At 40.8% G+C, this 21,359-nt stretch overlaps 1 protein-coding gene across 1 annotated transcript in view; it reads left to right on the top strand.

Annotated features, from left to right (window-relative positions):
• The window catches only part of JAK1 (Janus kinase 1), a 459,211-nt gene that overhangs the window by 146,395 nt on the left and 291,457 nt on the right, over positions 1–21,359 (top strand). Inside the window, exons 8-9 of the mRNA XM_053693677.1 lie at positions 12,866–12,989; positions 13,078–13,267. Coding sequence (XP_053549652.1) covers positions 12,866–12,989; positions 13,078–13,267 — 314 coding nt within the window. The remainder of the gene's footprint in view (positions 1–12,865; positions 12,990–13,077; positions 13,268–21,359) is intronic.

The raw sequence follows: 21,359 nt of genomic DNA, 5'->3' as shown, positions 1-21,359 counted from the left end.
TGTAGGATTTGGTATGCAGATCTGGTGGACATGTTATCTCTGCCACCTTGGACACTTCCGTTGAGGAAGGACCTTCTATTTCAAGGGCCCCTCCTTCACCCAAATCTGTTTTTTCTGAATCTCACTGCTTGGAGATTGAACACCTATTATCCAAGCGGGTCATTGTGACCATGATTCAGGCTCGAAAGCCTGTTTCTAGTTAAATTTATCATAAGATATGGCGTAAATATCTCTATTTGTGTGAATCCATGGGCTACTCATGGATTAGATAGGATTCCTAGAATTTTGTTTTTCTCCAAGAGGGTTTGGAGGAAGGTTTAGCGTCAAGTTCCCTAAGGGGTAACCATTCTCTTTTTTGTTACTCAAACGTCTGGTAGATGTTCCAGATGTACTATCATTTTATCAGGCCTGGGTTCATACCAGTTACTCCTCCATGGAGTCTGAATTTAGTTTTCAGAGTTCTTCAAGGGGCTCCGTTTGAACCTATTCTTTCCTTTAGATATTGAGTTGTTATCTTGGAAAGTTTTATTTCTTGTTGCTATTTCTTCTGTTCGGAGAGTGTCAGAGCTCTCGGCATTTCAGTATGAGTCTCCTTATCTTCTTTCCATTCAGGTAAGCTAGTTTTAGGTACTAAATTAGGATTTCTTCCTACGGTTGTTTCTGATTGGAACATTAATCAGGAGATTGTTGTTCTTTTCTTGTGTCCTTATCCTTTTTATCAAAAGGAAGGACTTCTGTTCAATTTGGACGTGGTCCATGCTTTAAAATTTTATTTATAGGCGACTAAGGATTTTCGTCAGTCTTCTTTTTTTGTGGTTTTCTCAGGAAAACGTAAGGGACAGAAAGCTACGGCTACTTCTCTTTCTTTTTGGCTGTAGAGTATAATACGTTTTGCATATGAGACTGCTGGACAGCGGTCTCCCGAGAGAGTTACGGCTCATTCCACGAGGGCTATTGCTTCCTCATGGGCGTTCAAAAATGAAGCTTCTGTGGAACAGATTTGCAAGGTTGCAACTTGGTCCTTTCTTCACACTTTTTCAAAGTTCTACAAATATGACACTTTTGCCTCAGCTGAGGCAGCTTTTGGGAGAAAGGTTCTTCAAGCAGTGGTGCCTTTCGTTTAGGTTCCCTGTCTTGTCCCTCCCATATCATCTGTGTACTCTAGCTTGGGTATTGGATCCCATTAATAATTGAGATGATCCGTGGACTCATTGTGTCATGAAAAAGAAAAGAAAATGTATGCTTACCTGATGAATTTATTTCTTTTTTGACACGATGGGTCCATGGCCCGCCCTGTGTTTTTAGACAGGTTGTGGGTTATTGTAAACTTCAGACACCTCTGCACCTTGGCTTTTTCTTTCTCCTCCTAACTTCGGTTGAATGACTGGAGTGGGAGGGAAGGGAGGAGCTATTTAACAGCTCTGCTGTGGTGCTCTTTGCCTCCTCCTGCTGACCAGGAGGGGAATATCCCATTAGTAATTATGATGATCCGTGGACTCATCGTGTCAAAAAAGAAATACATTTATCAGGTAAGCATAAATTTTCTTTTTTCTGTTAATTTCGCGGGCAAAATTAGGCTCATCAGGGTGGAAAATGCAGTTTTTTATTTTGTCATTCTTGGCGCAATAATTTTTTTGGTGCGAAGGTATGTTTTTGATGACGCAAGTTCGTCATTTCCGGCGTCTTAGTTGACGCCAGGGTTCCTTGCATGAGGTTGCATCTGTGATGACGCAAGTTGCGTAATTTCTGGATGTTGGTGGCAAAAAATTTTTTAAATTAAAATTAATTTAAGAAAATGAGTTTATTTTTCACCCCACTTCCTATATGCATCTTGCCTTTTATATGCTCAAGGGCTATGCTGTTTGCATTTTTTCCCATTCCTGAAACTGCCATATAAGGAAATTGTACATTTTGCTTTAATGTTGTTTTTTCTTTTACATTTTGCAAGATGTCTCAATCTGATCCTGTCTCAGAAGCAACTGTTGGAACCCTGCTGCCTGATCACAGTTCTAACAAAGCTAAGTGTATCTGTTGTAACAGTTGTCATGTAAGCTTTTGCACGCAGAAAACGTTTCCATCAGTACTAGTACAGTTTCTGTTGTTCCTTCTAATGTACATGATATCCCTGTTGATATGTAAAATTATATTGCTGATGCGATACAGAAGGCTTAGTCTGCTATCCTGCCTTCTAATAAACGTAACAGGTCTTTTAAAACTTCTCATAAAATTGATGAAATTTCTAATGACCAACAACATACTGAAATATCATCCCTGATGAGGATCTCTTTGATTCTGAAGATCCTACCTCAGACATTGACACTGACAAATCTACTTATCTTTTCAAGATTGAGTATATTCGTTCCTTGTTAAAAGAAGTGTTGGTTACTTTGGATATTAAGGAGTCTAGTCCTCTTGATATCAAAACTAGTAAACGTTTAAATTCTGTTTATAAACCTCCTGTGGTTACTCCTGAGGTTTTTCCAGTTCCTGATGCTATTTCTGATGTGATTGCTAAGGAATGGGTTAAGCCTGGTACTTCTTTCATTCTTCCTTCTAGGTTTAAAAGGTTGTACCCTTTGCCAGCGGCTAGATTAGAATTTTGGGAAAAAATCCCCAAAGTTGATGGGGCTATTTCGACTTTAGATAGGAAACTTGAATCTTATCTAAGGAAAGCTTATTTATATTCTGGCTGTCTTCTCAGGCCTGCCATTGCTATGGCTGATGTTGCGGCTGTGTCAACCTTTTTATTATATTGCTTAGCGCAACAGGAAACAGATCCTGATTTGTCTAGCATTGTTCGTTTGCTTCAACATGCTAATCATTTTATCTGTGATGCTATTTTTGATATCATCAAAATTTATGTTAAATCTATGTCTTTAGCTATTTTAGCTAAAGAGCTTTATGTCTCAAATCTTGGAATGCTGACATGGTATCTAAGTCTAGGCTACTATCTCTTTCTTACAAGGTAACAATTTATTTGATTCTCAGTTGGATTCAATTATTTCAACTATCACTGGGGGGAAGGGAGTTTTTTTGCCTCAGGATAAAAGATCTAAGGGTATATCTAAAGTTTCTAATTGTTTTAGTTCTTTTCGACAGTATAAGGAACAGAAAACCAATCCTTCCCCTAAAGATTCTGGTTCCAATTGGAAACCTTCTTCAAGTTGGAATAAATTCAAGCCTTTTAAGAAACCAAAGCCAGCCCCCAAGTCTGCATGAAGGTGCGGCCCTCGATCCAGTTCAGCTGGTGGGGAGCAGATTGAAATTATTCCAAGACATTTGGCCAGATTCTGTTCAAAATCAGTGGATTCAGAGTATTGTCTCTCAAGGGTGTTGAATAGGATTCAGAGTAATCTGTGAGAAGATTCTTTCCCTCTCACGTTCCAGCACATCCAGTGAAGGCTCAGGCTTTTCTGAAGTGTGTTTCAGATCTAGAGCTTTCAGGGGTAATAATACCAGTTCCATTTCAGGAACAGGGTGTGGGGTTTTATTCAAATCTATTCATTGTCCCAAAGAAAGAAAATTCATTCATGCCAGTTCTGGATCTGAAGTTTTTGAATCATTTTGAAAGAGTCCCAACTTTCAAGATGGTGACTATAAGGACTATTTTGTCTTTTGTTAAGCAAGGTCATTATATGTCCACGATAGACTTAAAGGATGCATATCTTCACATTCTGATTCATCCAGACCACTATCGGTTTCTGAGATTCTCTTTTCTGGACAAGCATTACCAATTTGTCGCTCTTCCATTTGGCCTAGCAACAGCTCCAATGATCTTTTCAAAGGTTATCGGTGCCCTTCTATCTGTAATCAGAGAACAGGGTATTACGGATATCTTGGTACTAGCTCAGGCTTTACATTCAGCAGAATCTCACACAAATCAACTAGTGTTGTTTCTTCAAATACATGGTTGGATGATCATTTTACCAAAGAGTTTATTGATTCCTCAGGCAAGGGTCACCTTTTTAGGTTTCCAGATAGATTCAGTGTCCATGACTTTGTCCTTAACAGACAAGAGACAAATTAATTTTTTTTTCAGCTTGTTAAAACCTTCAGTCTCAATCATTCCCTTCAGTGGCTATGTGCATAGAAATTTTAGGTCTCATGGCTGAAGCATCGGATGCAATCCCCTTTGCTTGTTTTCACATGAGACCTCTACAGCTTTGTATGCTGAATCAATGGTGCAGGGATTATACTCGGTTATCACAATTGATATACTCGGTTATCACAATTGATATACTTAAATCCCAACATTCAACTCTCTCTGACTTGGTGGTTAGACCATCATTGTTTAATTCAGGGGGCCTCTTTTGTTCGTCCTACCTGGACTGTGATCATGACAGATGGAAGTCTATTTCAGGTTGGGGAGCTGTCTGGGGATCTCTGACAGCACAAGGGGTTTGGAAACCTCAAGAGGCGAGGTTACCAAACAATATTTAAGAACTCTGTGCTATTTTCAGGGCTCTTCAGGTTTGGCCTCTGTTAAAGAGAGAACCATTCATTTATTTTCAGACAGACAATATCACAACTGTGGCATATGTCAATCATCAGGGTGGGAATCGCAGCCCCCTAGCTATGAAAGAAGTATCTCAGATACTTTATTGGGCAGAATCCAGCTCTTGTCTAATTTCTGCAGTGCATATCCCAGGTGTAGACAATTGGGAAGCAGATTATCTCAGCCGTCAGACCTTACATCCGGGGGAGTGGTCTCTCCATCCAGATGTATTTTGTCAGATTGTTCAGATGTGGGGTCTTCCAGAAATAGATCTGATGGCTTCTCATCTAAACAAGAAACTTTCCAGGTACCTGTCCAGGGATACTCAGGTGGAGATGATGGATGCTTTAGCAGTTCAATATCAAACTATGCAGGAGTCACCGTGATAATACTATCACTGGGCTCCTATAGGAGGCGCTTGAATCCGGCGTGGATAATAAAAAGGTGCTAGTACATGGAATATAGAAAAATGATGGCTAGCAATGAGACAGATGACAGTGTTTTACACCAGTATGCCAACACAGTGCATAAAATATGAGAAATGTAAAATATAAGATATAAAATATAAAATGTATACGAATCAATGGTATATGCAACCCAATCTGGAAAGTCCAGCGAGTCTCTTCAAATGTCCATCAGTACTTGAACAGGCTGCTCTCTGTCTTCACCCAACTGGATGATGTATTCTATGATGTAAAACAAAAACAAAAACAGAGGCGCCACATGTGTGGATCAATATAACCAGAAATCCAGTAAAGGAGTAGAATAAGGGTACTCACAAACGAGGCGGCACTCTCTTGTGCCAGTAGGGGCGGGCTGGTTTTCAACAGCAAACCAGCTGGCTGTGTGTCTCCCGGATGGATAGAGAATGCTTGTCTCCTGGATGTCAAACACCGGCCAAAACTGCAGTGGAAGGAGGAGGAAGAGCTACAGTGCCCTTAGGTTACTGCTATGAGGATAGTAACACCAACACCAGACTTATGTAAAAGTATAAAATCAGTATTTTATTATACACAATAAAAATACCAAATGGTATAGCAAATTACAGCTGGGTGATGACAACCTATCTCCCCATAGACCATACAATATAGCGACGCGTTTCTCGGGGGACACCCCGTTTCCTCGGGCTTGTATGTTTGTTGTATACATAAATGCCCCTTATATAGGGCTCAGTAACCTAATGTTCAAATGAACCCTCCCCTTCCTTTACACGGATTGACCTATCATGTCCTATCATTCTAATTATAGTTACGTATAAATACATTAGGAATTTAGACTAGTACATCCTATACATGGTATTTTAACCTCCACACTTTCGACCCTATTATATCACCTTCTCACATATTTTTATTCACATTAGCACATTTATACACCCTCAGAGATCATCGGGTGACAATGCTATTACCTTTTGGTAATTATCTAAATATAATTCACATTTGGTATAGCCCCCTAATATTACTTACACTAATACCCCAGTACACTTGTACATCACATTATTTCATTGGGTGACAACGTCACCTTTTAGGTAATTGATTCTATTACATTCACTATTATTTAAATCCTGAGCACTATTCACTAGTTTGTTATTACCTACACCAATATCCCTATTATATTATATTCATTATCATTTATTATTTATTATGGTAACACATAGACCCCGGAACACAAACCACATATTTATAGTGTATTTTGTAGTTCCGAAGTCCATTTCCACAATTCCACTAATTGACAGGGAATTTTAGAGTTTATTCACAACTATACCCCTGATTAGTTTTTTCCACATGTGCACTCTATGCTGGATCGCCATGGGTCCATAATGTGTAAATCGGACTATTAGCGTAATGCATTCACTAATCTGCACTTCTCATTTATTATTGTTTGTTTAACACTAGCGATACATTAACTACCAATGGCATGACATTAATTACAATTGCGTTTTTTCACTGGCTCCGCAGTTAGATATGGGCGTAATCATGTCGCCCCTAGCAACCACAACAGGACAAAGTTTTATATGCTCGGGCCGTAGTGATCATGTGATCACGCGTTATCCTCTTTGGACGTCGGAATTACGGCAACAGCTATTTGCTACACCCCTGATCACATGACATTACGTCATGATAACATAACATGCAGCCTAAAGCGTAACCAATGAGATTGCCATATCAGAACAGGCCCCTAATATGGCCGTAATTCTATTGGTTAGGTATGTAACATGTGTTAGTTTTCGTACTACAATAACAATATACATAGTGAACGATCGAGACCGTTAACTATCGATCCAATTGCTTATTTATATATTATCATTAGAGACACATAGGCAAACGTAGTTCTAGAAATTCAAACTTAATTGCGATATATAATTAGAACTAATTGAACAGTACATCACCACAACAATGGGGAGTGTTTGGAAAGGAAGGACATGATAGGTCAATCCGTGTAAAGGAAGGGGAGGGTTCATTTGAACATTAGGTTACTGAGCCCTATATAAGGGGCATTTATGTATACAACAAACATACAAGCCTGAGGAAACGGGGTGTCCCCCGAGAAACGCGTCGCTATATTGTATGGTCTATGGGGAGATAGGTTGTCATCACCCAGCTGTAATTTGCTATACCATTTGGTATTTTTATTGTGTATAATAAAATACTGATTTTATACTTTTACATAAGTCTGGTGTTGGTGTTACTATCCTCATAGCAGTAACCTAAGGGCACTGTAGCTCTTCCTCCTCCTTCCACTGCAGTTTTGGCCGGTGTTTGACATCCAGGAGACAAGCATTCTCTATCCATCCGGGAGACACACAGCCAGCTGGTTTGCTGTTGAAAACCAGCCCGCCCCTACTGGCACAAGAGAGTGCCGCCTCGTTTGTGAGTACCCTTATTCTACTCCTTTACTGGATTTCTGGTTATATTGATCCACACATGTGGCGCCTCTGTTTTTGTTTTTGCTTTAGCAGTTCCTTGGTTTTATCAACCTGCTTATAACTTTCCGCCTCTAGTTCTTCCAAGAGTGATCATGATCATTATGGAACAATTGTATGTGTTTCTGATAGCACCTGCATGGCCTCACAGGTTTTGGTATGCGGATCTTGTTCGGATGTCTAGTTGCCAGCCTTGGCCACTTCCTCTAAGACCAGATCTTCTGTCTCAAGGGCCGTTTTTCAGGATCTCAAATCGTTAAATTTGAAGGTATGGAAATTAAATGCTTAGTCATAGAGGTTTCTTTGACTCAGTGATTAATACTATGCTACACGCTCGTAAGTCTGTTTCAAGGAAGATTTATTATCGAGTGTAGAAGACCTATATTTCATGCATTCTTTTAAAATTCCTAGAATTTTACAGTTTCTTCAGGATGGTTTGGATAAGGGTTTGTCTGCAAGTACTTTGAAGGGACAAATCTCTGCTCTTTCTGTTTTATTTCATAGAAAGATTGCTAAGCTTCCTGATATTCACTGTTTTGTTCAGGCTTTGGTACGTATCAAGCCTGTTATTAAATCAATCTCTCCTCCTTGGAGTCTTAATTTGGTTTTGAAGACTTTGCAGGCTCCTTCTTTTGAGCCTATGCATTCTTTGGATATTAAACTACTTTCTTGGAAAGTGTTGTTTCTTTTGGCTATTTCTTCAGCTAGAAGAGTTTCCAAATTGTCTGCTCTCTTGTGAGTCTCCTTTTCTGATTTTCCATCAGATAAGGATGTTTTGTGGACTTCGTTTAAATTTTTTCCTAAGATTGTGAATTCTAACAACATTAGTAGGGAAATTGTTGTTCCTTCCTTGTGTCCTAATCCCAAGAATGCTCTTGAAAGATCTTTGGATGTTGTAAGAACTTTTATATATTATGTTGAAGCTACTAAAGATTCCAGGAAGACTTCTAGTCTATTTGTTATCTTTTCTGGTTCTAGAAAAGGTCAGAAAGCTTCTGCTATTTCTTTGGCATCTTGGTTGAAGCTTTTGATTCATAAAGCTTATTTGGAGGCGGGACAGCTCCCACCTCAGAGGATCACAGCTCATTCTACTAGATCAGTCTCCACTTCTTGGGCTTTTAAGAATGAAGCTTCAGTTGATCAGATTTACAAAGCAGCAACTTGGTCTTCATTGCATACATTTACAAAAATTTACCATTTTGATGTATTTGCTTCTTTTGAAGCAGTCTTTGGTAGAAAAGTTCTTCAGGCAGCTGTGTCAGTTTGATTCTTCTGCTAATGTTTTAAGTTTTTTTCTTTCAATTTATGAGAAAAACTTATTTTTTGTGGATTTATTTTTTTCAGCGGAAAATGACTTTTTATTTTGTCCCTCCCTCTCAAGTAACTCTTGTGTGGATTTCCACATCTTGGGTATTGCTATCCCATAGGTCACTAGCTCATGGATTCTTACCAATTACATGAAATAAAACATAATTTATGTAAGAACTTACCTGATAAATTAATTTCTTTCATATTGGCAGGAGTCCATGAGGCCCATCCTTTTTATGGTGGTTATGATTGTTTGTATAAAGCACAATTATTTCCAAATTCCTTTGTTGGTGCTTTTTACTCCTTTCTTTATCACCCCACTACTTGGCTATTCGTTAAATTGAATTGTGGGTGTGGCGAGGGGTGTATTTATAGGCATTTTGAGGTTTGGAAAACTTTGCTCATGGACTCTTGCCAATATGAAAGAAATAAATTTATCAGGTAAGTTCTTACATAAATTATGTTTTTCATGTGCCCTTACCCGACTGCAACTGCGTTAAGATCTAAATTGAGAAACGCAATGCGCAAAACACATATTTTATACATGTAGACCTATATATCTATAGGAATAGATATACAGGCATAGGTACACACACACACACATATATATATATTTATATTTAATCTATAACCAGCTAGTGAAGATATGGGTGGCTAGGGACAGGGCACCACTTGTATAATCAATTGTGGTGATCCTGGTGCAGAAAGTTAATATTTATTAGGGCAATAAAAAACCCCTAACGCCTATATCAGCGATCCCTGAATAAATGTTGCCGGTATAAATGTTGCAAAAAAAATCATAGCTCAGTGAACAGAAAATGTACACACTAGTTACTCATAGTGTGTATATCCAGCTCCCAGCTACACGTTTCACCCCACAGCTGATCGCTCTCAGGGCTTCATCAGGCATGATGAACATTTTCTGTTCACTGAGCCCATTCTTCTCCTCTGATTGAAGGGACACTTTCTACTCGAACTGTATTTGTACCAATATTCCTACAGCACGAATTGGCATCATGTTTTTCCTGATTATGGGACACCAGTCTTGGAAATAAGCAGCAGCAACACCCAGCCAGTGACATCACAAACTGGAGGCGGACACACAAAGTCAGTGGGGTTTGGAAAAAGCCGGTCCTGGCTTAAGGGCTAAGAAGACCTGCATATTAACATTTACCAAGTCAGAGCTGGTGAGTCCCTGCAGAAGATCTGGTGATCCGGTGAGCTTGGTCTCTAGGAGGACCGCTGGTCTGTTTACTTGCTGCAGTGATTTATACTGTGAATTCCCTGTCATTAAGAAGAGAGGCTTACTTAGCCCTGTTTTGTTACACTTAAATGAACTGCAACATGTTGTGGATTCATTGTTCACTATTCCAGGTGGAACTTTAAAGTGAAGGTAAACTTTGATGAATGAAAGCCTGTTTTTTTTTAAAATACTATTAAAAACAGGGGCACTTTCATTCATCAAAGTTTAGAAAGCAGCCGTTTTGATTAAAAATTTACCTTTGTTTTTTTCACAGCCAGAGCAGCTTCCCTGACCCAGAGATCCTCTCTTCACACATCAGCAATTACTAATCCGGCTTCCTCCAATCACAGCATGTCCTCAGGCAATGACTACCCTGAGGGGAAAGCCGTGATTGGAGGAAGCCGGATTAGTCATTGATGATGTGTGAAGAGAGGATCTCCAGGTGAGGGAAGCTGCTCTGGCAGTGAAAAGAATAAAGGTAAGTTTTTAATTAAAACGGCTGCTTTATAAACTTTGATGAATGAAAGTGCCCCTGTTTTTAATAGTATTTTTAAAAAAACAGGCTTTCATTCATCAAAGTTTACCTTCACTTTAACAGTTTACCTTCACTTTAGCAGTTTACCTTCATTTTAACAGATTGTTTATTACGTTGTGCCACATTACAAGGCTATGATATATTTTAGGTTGCAACCTTTATATCGGTAACATTTATTCAGGGATCCATGATATAGGCTCAGTTGAATTTGTTTGTTTTTATTGCCCTAATAAATATTAATTTATCTCAATATGAGTGTGATGTATACGCTGGTTTGTTCTTAAAGGGACGGTGTCTGTACATTTGTATTTGATTGGCTTAATAGGGGGTTGCAGGATTAGGTTTACTGTTATTGCTCTCTTTGATCAATTTAATTATTTAAACTTCCTGCACCGGGATCACCGCAATGAATTATACAAGTGGTGCCCTGTCCTTAGGATACAAATATTAATATCTGTCATAAAATCTCAATGAAACATGCAATGTCCTGAATGAACTGACAAGGTTAGTACAATTCAAACGAAATGACACTATAGCTATCGCTGCAGTACATTAATAAATAAGTGGTAAAAGTTCCAAATGTCTCAATTGAGAATGGCTGTCCAATAAAGCTCCACAGTTAATATTGTGTAAAAGCTTCACAAAAGTATCCTCAAGTGCAAGGTTATAGCTGAAAAATGGGTACTCACCAACCCTTACCTCAATCCTATGAGGTAAGGTGTACTCTCAGTTAGAGGTGTAACGTTCAGTCAGACGTGTAACTGGAGTATCTGCATCCATTCCACCTCCGGTATGAATGTTCAGTTCTGTCTCTCATGGCCTCAACACAGGTTCCCACAAGACCAACTTCAAAGGGATATAAAAGTGTGAGGAAAAAACAGAACTGCAATAGTGTGATACTGTTTGTTTATTGGGTAAAAACAGAAAAAGCACACAATGTGAATATGCTTACAAGATATGACCTCAAACATATGAGGTATGTACAAGCCCGGAAAAAGCCAACACGTTAATAGTGCAAAGAAGCCCTCCTGCGGCTGCCAATAAACGTCTACCAGGGCCAGGTAGCCCACTTTTAAAACACCTTACGCGTTTCGAAGTTTACTTAATGGGATACTTCTTTGTCAGAGGTTAAGACCAGAATGCGGTCCTGGATCAAATTTAAAAGTTTGGTTAAGTGGGTGTGTGGTCATATGTCTCTAGCAATGGACGTCTACCTGCACCACACACCCACTTAACCAAACTTTTAAATTTGATCCAGGACCGCATTCTGCCCTTAACCTCTGACAAAGAAGTATCCTATTAAAGGGACAGTCAAGTCCAAAGAAAATGTCATGATTTATATAGAGAATGAAATTTTAAACAACTTTCCAATTTACTTTTATCACCAATTTTGCTTTGTTTCTTGGTATTCTTAGTTGAAAGCTAATTCTAGGAGGTTCATATGCTAATTTCTTAGAAGACTGCCTCTAATCTTAATGCATTTTGACCACTAGTGGGCATTAGTTCATGTGTTTTATATAGATAACGTTGAGCTCATGCACGTGAAGTTACCCTGGAGTGAGCACTGATTGGCTAAAAAGCAAGTCTGTCAAAAGAACTGAAATAAGGGGGCAGTTTGCAGAGGCTTAAAGGGACAATCTAGTCCAAACTAAACTTTGATGATTCAGATAGAGAATGTAATTTTAAACTATTTTCCAATTTACTTTTATCACCAAATTTGCTTTGTTCTCTTGGTATTCTTAGTTGAAAGCTAAACCTAGGAGGTTCATATGCAAATTTCTAAGTCCTTGAAGGCTGCCTCTTCTCTCAGGGCATTTTAACAGTTTTCACCACTAGAGGGTGTTAGTTCATGTGTGACATATAGATAACACTGTGCTCAGGCACGTGGAGTTCCAGTGAGTCAGTTCTGATTGACTAAAAGGGATGTCTTTCAAAAGAACTGAAATAAGGGGGCAGTTTGCAGAGGCTTAGATACAAGGTAATCACAGTGGTAAAAAGTGTATTTATATAACTGTGTTGGTTATGCAAAACTAAGGAATGGGTAATAAAGGAATTAGGAGCCTGCAATCTTATTTTATGCTTGAGGCTTTCCCCAATAACATTTGATATCTTGAAATAGTTATGTTGTCCAACATAATATTTTTAACAACAAATATGTGGCAAAATTTTAGATGGAACAAACACAAAAATGTAAAAGTTTTCCATGCACCTTGTACAAGATTTGCTTCCTAAAAGGGGCAGTTTGTCTAAATCCCTAGGGTTATGTTTATTGTGTATCGCCTGAAGCAAGTTTGTAAACCCAGTAAATACATTTTAAGAGCTTCAGCTTGTTTTTACATTATTGAGTTTGTATTTGTATTTTAGCACTGAATATGCTGTTAATAAGCTAAAGCAAGAAGGAAATGAGGAGGGAATGTACGTTTTAAGATGGAGCTGTACAGATTTCCACCATATCCTTATGACCGTGGCCTGTTCTAAAATATCACAGGTAATTAGTGTGTGGTATGTTGCTGCATAGAGCGACTTATACAACTGCACTGATTCTATTTAATGCATTCATTTCTTTTTACCTCCAGTATGACTCCAAACGATTGATACAGTACAAGAACTTTCAGATTGAAGTGAAAAAAGAAAGTTACTGTTTACTGGGGTCTGATCGATATTTTGACTCTCTGAAAGATCTAATGAAGCATCTAAAAGGGCAGGTTCTAAGGACAGACGATGTGAGCTTTACATTAAAGAAGTGCTGCCCTCCAAAGCCAAGAGGTAAAGTATGTGTGAGATTAATTAAGGCTGCTTTTAGGAGAGTGAATGAGCACAAAAGAGAGGTTACACAGCACACAAACCAGTATCAAGAAGTCATTCAATTTATAGTGAGTAAAGAGTTAAATGTTAAAAATATACACCAATTGTCATATAACTGCATGTAATAGACACTTCTATAGAGAATGTTATGCACAGATACTGATCTAAAAATCCAGTATAAAACCTTTTAAATACTTAATTAGAATTTCCCAGTTTAGCTCTGTTAAAAAGTTAGCTGGAACACCCACTGCAAGTGGGAAATAACACTAAAAAAACCTAAACTACCCTTTACCCCTAAAGGGGCATTTGTATGGGCATTGCCCTTAAAAGGGCATTCAGCTCTTTTACTCCTCTTAAAAGGGCAATCAGCTCTTTTCCAGCCCATTTCCAGGCGATTTTCTCAGCAGGCAATCCTTCCATCTATAGGGGAATGGTCTCTCCATCCCAAGGTGTTTGCAGTGATATGCAGCAAGTGGGGGACGCTGGAGATAGATCCCATGGCGTCCCGTCTCAATACTAAGCTACCCAGGTATGGGTCGAGGTCGAGGGATCCCCAAGCGGATCTAATGAACTAGCAGTGCCCCTGAGGTTCAAACTCATTTCTTTTTCTTCCATTACCGCTTCTTCCTCGAGTAGTGGCCCGTATCAAGCAGGAGCGGGTATCAGTTATCCTGATTGCTCCATCGTGGCCACGAAGGACATTGTTCACGGTTCTAGTGGGGATGTCCTCATCTCCTCCGTGGTAGTTACCTTGTCGCAGAGACCTGCTGATACAAGGTCCATTTGTTTATCAAAATCTAGATTCTCTGAGGCCGACTGCGTGGAGATTGAACGCTTAGTCTTAGCCAAGAGAGGTTTCTTTGAGAGTGTCATTGATACCCTTTTTCAAGCTTGTAAACCAGTTACTCGGCGTATCTACCACAAGGTGGGGAGAGCCTACTTATTCTTGTGTGAAGAGCGTGTTTTTTTTCTGGCACAGAGTTAAGGTTGCCAGGATCTTATCTTTTCTCCAGGATGGGCTGGAGAAGGGCCTTTCTGCTAGTTCCCTGAGGGGACAGATTTCAACCCTGCCGGTTTTATTTCTCCAACATAGGTGTGTCCGGTCCACGGCGTCATCCTTACTTGTGGGATATTCTCTTCCCCAACAGGAAATGGCAAAGAGCCCAGCAAAGCTGGTCACATGATCCCTCCTAGGCTCCGCCTACCCCAGTCATTCTCTTTGCCGTTGTACAGGCAACATCTCCACGGAGATGGCTTAGAGTTTTTTAGTGTTTAACTGTAGTTTTTTTTATTCAATCAAGAGTTTGTTATTTTAAAATAGTGCTGGTATGTACTATTTACTCTGAAACAGAAAAGAGATGAAGATTTCTGTTTGTAAGAGGAAAATGATTTTAGCAACCGTTACTAAAATCCATGGCTGTTCCACACAGGACTGTTGAGAGGAATTAACTTCAGTTGGGGGAACAGTGAGCAGTCTTTTGCTGCTTGAGGTATGACACATTCTAACAAGACGATGTAATGCTGGAAGCTGTCATTTTCCCTATGGGATCCGGTAAGCCATTTTTATTCAGACAGTAAATAAGGGCTTCACAAGGGCTTATTAAGACTGTAGACATTTTCTGGGCTAAATCGATTCATAATACACATATTTAGCCTTGAGGAATCATTTAATCTGGGTATTTCTCCAACATAGGTGTGTCCGGTCCACGGCGTCATCCTTGTGGGATATTCTCTTCCCCAACAGGAAATGGCAAAGAGCCCAGCAAAGCTGGTCACATGATCCCTCCTAGGCTCCGCCTACCCCAGTCATTCTCTTTGCCGTTGTACAGGCAACATCTCCACGGAGATGGCTTAGAGTTTTTTAGTGTTTAACTGTAGTTTTTATTATTCAATCAAGAGTTTGTTATTTTAAAATAGTGCTGGTATGTACTATTTACTCTGAAACAGAAAAGAGATGAAGATTTCTGTTTGTATGAGGAAAATGATTTTAGCAACCGTTACTAAAATCCATGGCTGTTCCACACAGGACTGTTGAGAGGAATTAACTTCAGTTGGGGGAACAGTGAGCAGTCTTTTGCTGCTTGAGGTATGACACATTCTAACAAGACGATGTAATGCTGGAAGCTGTCATTTTCCCTATGGGATCCGGTATATTTACACATATTTAGCCTTGAGGAATCATTTAATCTGGGTATTTTTTGTAAAATAATATCGGCAGGCACTGTTTTAGACACTTTATTCTATAGGGGCTTTCCCTAATCATAGTCAGAGCCTCATTTTCGCGCCGGTATGGCGCACTTGTTTTTGAGAACAGCATGGCATGCAGCTGCATGTGTGTGGAGCTCTGATACATAGAAAAGTCTTTCTGAAGGCATCATTTGGTATCGTATTCCCCTTTGGGCTTGGTTGGGTCTCAGCAAAGCAGATTCCAGGGACTGTAAAGGGGTTAAATATAAAAACGGCTCCGGTTCCGTTATTTTAAGGGTTAAAGCTTCCAAATTTGGTGTGCAATACTTTTAAGGCTTTAAGACACTGTGGTGAAATTTTGGTGAATTTTGAACAATTCCTTCATACTTTTTCGCAATTGCAGTAATAAAGTGTGTTCAGTTTAAAATTTAAAGTGACAGTAACGGTTTTATTTTAAAACGTTTTTTGTGCTTTGTTATCAAGTTTATGCCTGTTTAACATGTCTGAACTACCAGATAGATTGTGTTCTGACTGTGGGGAAGCCAAGGTTCCTTCTCATTTAAATAGATGTGATTTATGTCATAAAAAATTTAGTAAAAATGATGCCCAAGATGATTCCTCAAGTGAGGGGAGTAAGCATGGTACTGCATCATCCCCTCCTTCGTCTACACCAGTCTTGCCCATACAGGAGGCCCCTAGTACATCTAGCGCGCCAATACTCCTTACTATGCAACAATTAACGGCTGTAATGGATAATTCTATCAAAAACATTTTAGCCAATATGCCCACTTATCAGCGAAAGCGCGACTGCTCTGTTTTAGAAAATACTGAAGAGCATGAGGACGCTGATGATATTGTTTCTGAAGGGCCCCTACACCAGTCTGAGGGGGCCAGGGAGGTTTTGTCTGAGGGAGAAATTTCAGATTCAGGAAAAATTTCTCAACAAGCTGAACCTGATGTGATTACTTTTAAATTTAAGTTGGAACATCTCCGCGCTCTACTTAAGGAGGTGTTATCCAATTTGGATGATTGTGATTATCTGGTCATTCCAGAAACACTATGTAAAATGGACAAGTTCCTAGAGGCCCCGGGGCCCCCCGAAGCTTTTCCTATATCCAAGCGGGTGGCGTACATTGTTAATAAAGAATGGGACAGGCCCGGTATACCTTTCGTACCTCCCCCCATATTTAAAAAATTGTTTCCTATAGTCGACCCCAGAAAGGACTTATGGCAGACAGTCCCCAAGGTCGAGGGGGCGGTTTCTACTCTAAACAAGCGCGCCACTATACCCATAGAAGATAGTTGTGCTTTCCAAGATCCTATGGATAAAAAATTAGAAGGTTTGCTAAAAAAGATGTTTGTTCAGCAAGGTTACCTTCTACAACCAATTGCATGCATTGTCCCTGTCACTACAGCCGCGTGTTTCTGGTTCGATGAGCTAGAAAAGGCGATTATTAGTAATTCTTCTTCTTATGAGGAGATTATGGACAGAATTCGTGCTCTTAAATTGGCTAATTCTTTCACCCTAGACGCCACCTTGCAATTGGCTAGGTTAGCGGCGAAAAATTCTGGGTTTGCTATTGTGGCGCGCAGAGCGCTTTGGTTAAAATCTTGGTCAGCGGATGCGTCTTCCAAGAACAAATTGCTTGACATTCCTTTCAAGGGGAAAACACTGTTTGGCCCTGACTTGAAAGAGATTATCTCTGATATCACTGGGGGCAAGGGCCACGCCCTTCCTCAGGATAGGTCTTTCAAGGCCAAAAATAAACCTAATTTTCGTCCCTTTCGCAGAAACGGACCAGCCCCAAGTGCTACGTCCTCTAAGCAGGAGGGTAATACTTCTCAGGCCAATCCAGCCTGGAGACCTATGCAAGGCTGGAACAAAGGAAAGCAGGCCAAGAAACCTGCCACTGCTCCCAAGACAGCATGAGATGCGGGCACCCGATCCGGGACCGGATTTGGTGGGGGGCAGACTCTCTCTCTTCACTCAGGCTTGGGCAAGAGATGTTCTGGATCCTTGGGCGCTAGAAATAGTCTCCCAAGGTTATCTTCTGGAAGTGATTCATCCTGTTCCATTAAGAGAACGAGGGATGGGGTTCTACTCCAATCTGTTCGTAGTTCCCAAAAAAGAGGGAACGTTCAGACCAATCTTAGATCTCAAGATCCTAAACAAGTTTCTCAAGGTTCCATCGTCCAAAATGGAAACCATTCGAACAATCCTTCCATCCAGGAAGGTCAATTCTTGACCACGGTGGATTTAAAGGATGCGTATCTACATATTCCTGTCCACAAGGAACATCATCGGTTCCTAAGGTTCGCATTCCTGGACAAGCATTACCAGTTCGTGGCGCTTCCTTTCGGATTAGCCACTGCTCCAAGGATTTTCTCAAAGGTACTAGGGTCCCTGCTGGCGGTGCTAAGACCAAGGGGCATTGCTGTAGTACCTTACTTGGACGACATTCTGATTCAAGCGTCGTCCCTTCCTCAAGCAAAGGCTCACACGGACATAGTCCTGGCCTTTCTCAGATCTCACGGATGGAAAGTGAACGTGGAAAAGAGTTCTCTATCTCCGTCGACAAGAGTTCCCTTCTTGGGAACAATAATAGACTCCTTAGAAATGAGGATTTTTCTGACAGAGACCAGAAAAACAAAACTTCTAAACTCTTGTCGGATACTTCATTCCGTTCCTCTTCCTTCCATAGCGCAGTGCATGGAAGTGATAGGTTTGATGGTAGCGGCAATGGACATAGTTCCTTTTGCGCGCATTCATCTAAGACCATTACAACTGTGTATGCTCAGTCAGTGGAATGGGGACTATACAGACTTGTCTCCGAAGATACAAGTAAATCAGAGGACCAGAGACTCACTCCGTTGGTGGCTGTCCCTGGACAACCTGTACACAAGGGGTGACCTCCCGCAGACCAGAGTGGGTCATTGTCACGACCGACGCCAGTCTGATGGGCTGGGGCGCGGTCTGGGGATCCCTGAAAGCTCAGGGTCTTTGGTCTCGGGAAGAATCTCGTCTACCGATAATTATTCTGGAACTGAGAGCGATATTCAATGCTCTCAAGGCTTGGCCTCAGCTAGCGAGGGCCAAGTTCATACGGTTTCAATCAGACAACATGACGACTGTTGCGTACATCAACCATCAGGGGGGAACAAGGAGTTCCCTGGCGATGGAAGAAGTGACCAGAATCATTCAATGGGCAGAGACTCGCTCCTGCCACCTGTCTGCAATCCACATCCCAGGAGTGGAAAATTGGGAAGCGGATTTTCTGAGTCGTCAGACATTGCATCCGGGGGAGTGGGAACTCCATCCGGAAATCTTTGCCCAAATCACTCAACTGTGGGGCATTCCAGACATGGATCTGATGGCCTCTCGTCAGAACTTCAAGGTTCCTTGCTACGGGTCCAGATCCAGGGATCCCAAGGCGACTCTAGTAGATGCACTAGTAGCACCTTGGACCTTCAAACTAGCCTATGTATTCCCGCCGTTTCCTCTCATCCCCAGGCTGGTAGCCAGGATCAATCAGGAGAGGGCGTCGGTGATCTTGATAGCTCCTGCGTGGCCACGCAGGACTTGGTATGCAGATCTGGTGAATATGTCATCGGCTCCACCATGGAAGCTACCTTTGAGACGAGACCTTCTTGTTCAAGGTCCGTTCGAACATCCGAATCTGGTCCCAATCCAGCTGACTGCTTGGAGATTGAACGCTTGATCTTATCAAAGCGAGGGTTCTCAGATTCTGTTATTGATACTCTTGTTCAGGCCAGAAAGCCTGTAACTAGAAAAATTTACCACAAAATTTGGAAAAAATATATCTGTTGGTGTGAATCTAAAGGATTCCCTTGGGACAAGGTTAAGATTCCTAAGAGTCTATCCTTCCTTCGAGAAGGATTGGAAAAAGGATTATCTGCAAGTTCCTTGATGGGACAGATTTCTGCCTTGTCTGTGTTACTTCACAAAAAGCTGGCAGCTGTGCCAGATGTTCAAGCCTTTGTTCAGGCTCTGGTTAGAATCAAGCCTGTTTACAAACCTTTGACTCCTCCTTGGAGTCTCAACTTAGTTCTTTCAGTTCTTCAGGGGGTTCCGTTTGAACCCTTACATTCCGTTGATATTAAGTTATTATCTTGGAAAGTTTTGTTTTTGGTTGCAATTTCTTCTGCTAGAAGAGTTTCAGAATTATCTGCTCTGCAGTGTTCTCCTCCTTATCTGGTGTTCCATGCAGATACGGTGGTTTTACGTACTAACCTGGTTTTCTTCCAAAAGTTGTTTCTAACAAAAACATTAACCAGGAGATAGTCGTGCCTTCTCTGTGTCCGAAACCAGTTTCGAAGAAGGAACGTTTGTTGCACAATTTGGATGTTGTTCGCGCTCTAAAATTCTATTTAGATGCTATAAAGGATTTTAGACAAACATCTTCCTTGTTTGTTGTTTATTCTGGTAAAAGGAGAGGTCAAAAAGCAACTTCTACCTCTCTCTCTTTTTGGATTAAAAGCATCATCAGATTGGCTTACGAGACTGCCGGACGGCAGCCTCCTGAAAGGATCACAGCTCCTTCCACTAGGGCTGTGGCTTCCACATGGGCCTTCAAGAACGAGGCTTCTGTTGATCAGATATGTAGGGCAGCGACTTGGTCTTCACTGCACACTTTTACCAAATTTTACAAGTTTGATACTTTTGCTTCTTCTGAGGCTATTTTTGGGAGAAAGGTTTTGCAAGCCGTGGTGCCTTCCATTTAGGTGACCTGATTTGCTCCCTCCCTTCATCCGTGTCCTAAAGCTTTGGTATTGGTTCCCACAAGTAAGGATGACGCCGTGGACCGGACACACCTATGTTGGAGAAAACAGAATTTATGTTTACCTGATAAATTACTTTCTCCAACGGTGTGTCCGGTCCACGGCCCGCCCTGGTTTTTTAATCAGGTCTGATAATTTATTTTCTTTAACTACAGTCACCACGGTATCATATGGTTTCTCCTATGCAAATATTCCTCCTTAACGTCGGTCGAATGACTGGGGTAGGCGGAGCCTAGGAGGGATCATGTGACCAGCTTTGCTGGGCTCTTTGCCATTTCCTGTTGGGGAAGAGAATATCCCACAAGTAAGGATGACGCCGTGGACCGGACACACCGTTGGAGAAAGTAATTTATCAGGTAAACATAAATTCTGTTTTTTGTAAAATAATATCGGCAGGCACTGTTTTAGACACCTTATTCTCTAGGGGCTTTCCCTAATCATAGGCAGAGCCTCATTTTCGCGCCGGTATTGCGCACTTGTTTTTGAGAAGCATGACATGCAGTCGCATGTGTGAGGAGCTCTGATACATAGAAAAGACTTTCTGAAGGCGTCATTTGGTATCGTATTCCCCTTTGGGCTTAGTTGGGTCTCAGCAAAGCAGATACCAGGGACTGTAAAGGGGTTAAAGATAAAAACGGCTCCGGTTCCGTTATTTTAAGGGTTAAAGCTTCCAAATTTGGTGTGCAATACTTTTAAGGCTTTAAGACACTGTGGTGAAATTTTGGTGAATTTTGAACAATTCCTTCATACTTTTTCGCAATTGCAGTAATAAAGTGTGTTCAGTTTAAAATTTAAAGTGACAGTAACGGTTTTATTTTAAAACGTTTTTTGTACTTTGTTATCAAGTTTATGCCTGTTTAACATGTCTGAACTACCAGATAGACTGTGTTCTGAATGTGGGGAAGCCAAGGTTCCTTCTCATTTAAATAGATGTGATTTATGTGACACTGAAAATGATGCCCAAGATGATTCCTCAAGTGAGGGGAGTAAGCATGGTACTGCATCATTCCCTCCTTCGTCTACACCAGTCTTGCCCACTCAGGAGGCCCCTAGTACATCTAGCGCG

The sequence above is a fragment of the Bombina bombina genome, chromosome 10, assembly GCF_027579735.1.
Source record: "Bombina bombina isolate aBomBom1 chromosome 10, aBomBom1.pri, whole genome shotgun sequence".
NCBI lineage: Eukaryota > Metazoa > Chordata > Amphibia > Anura > Bombinatoridae > Bombina > Bombina bombina.
The sequence above is the reverse complement of the archived record's forward strand: the minus strand, read 5'-3'. Positions and strand labels throughout refer to the sequence as shown.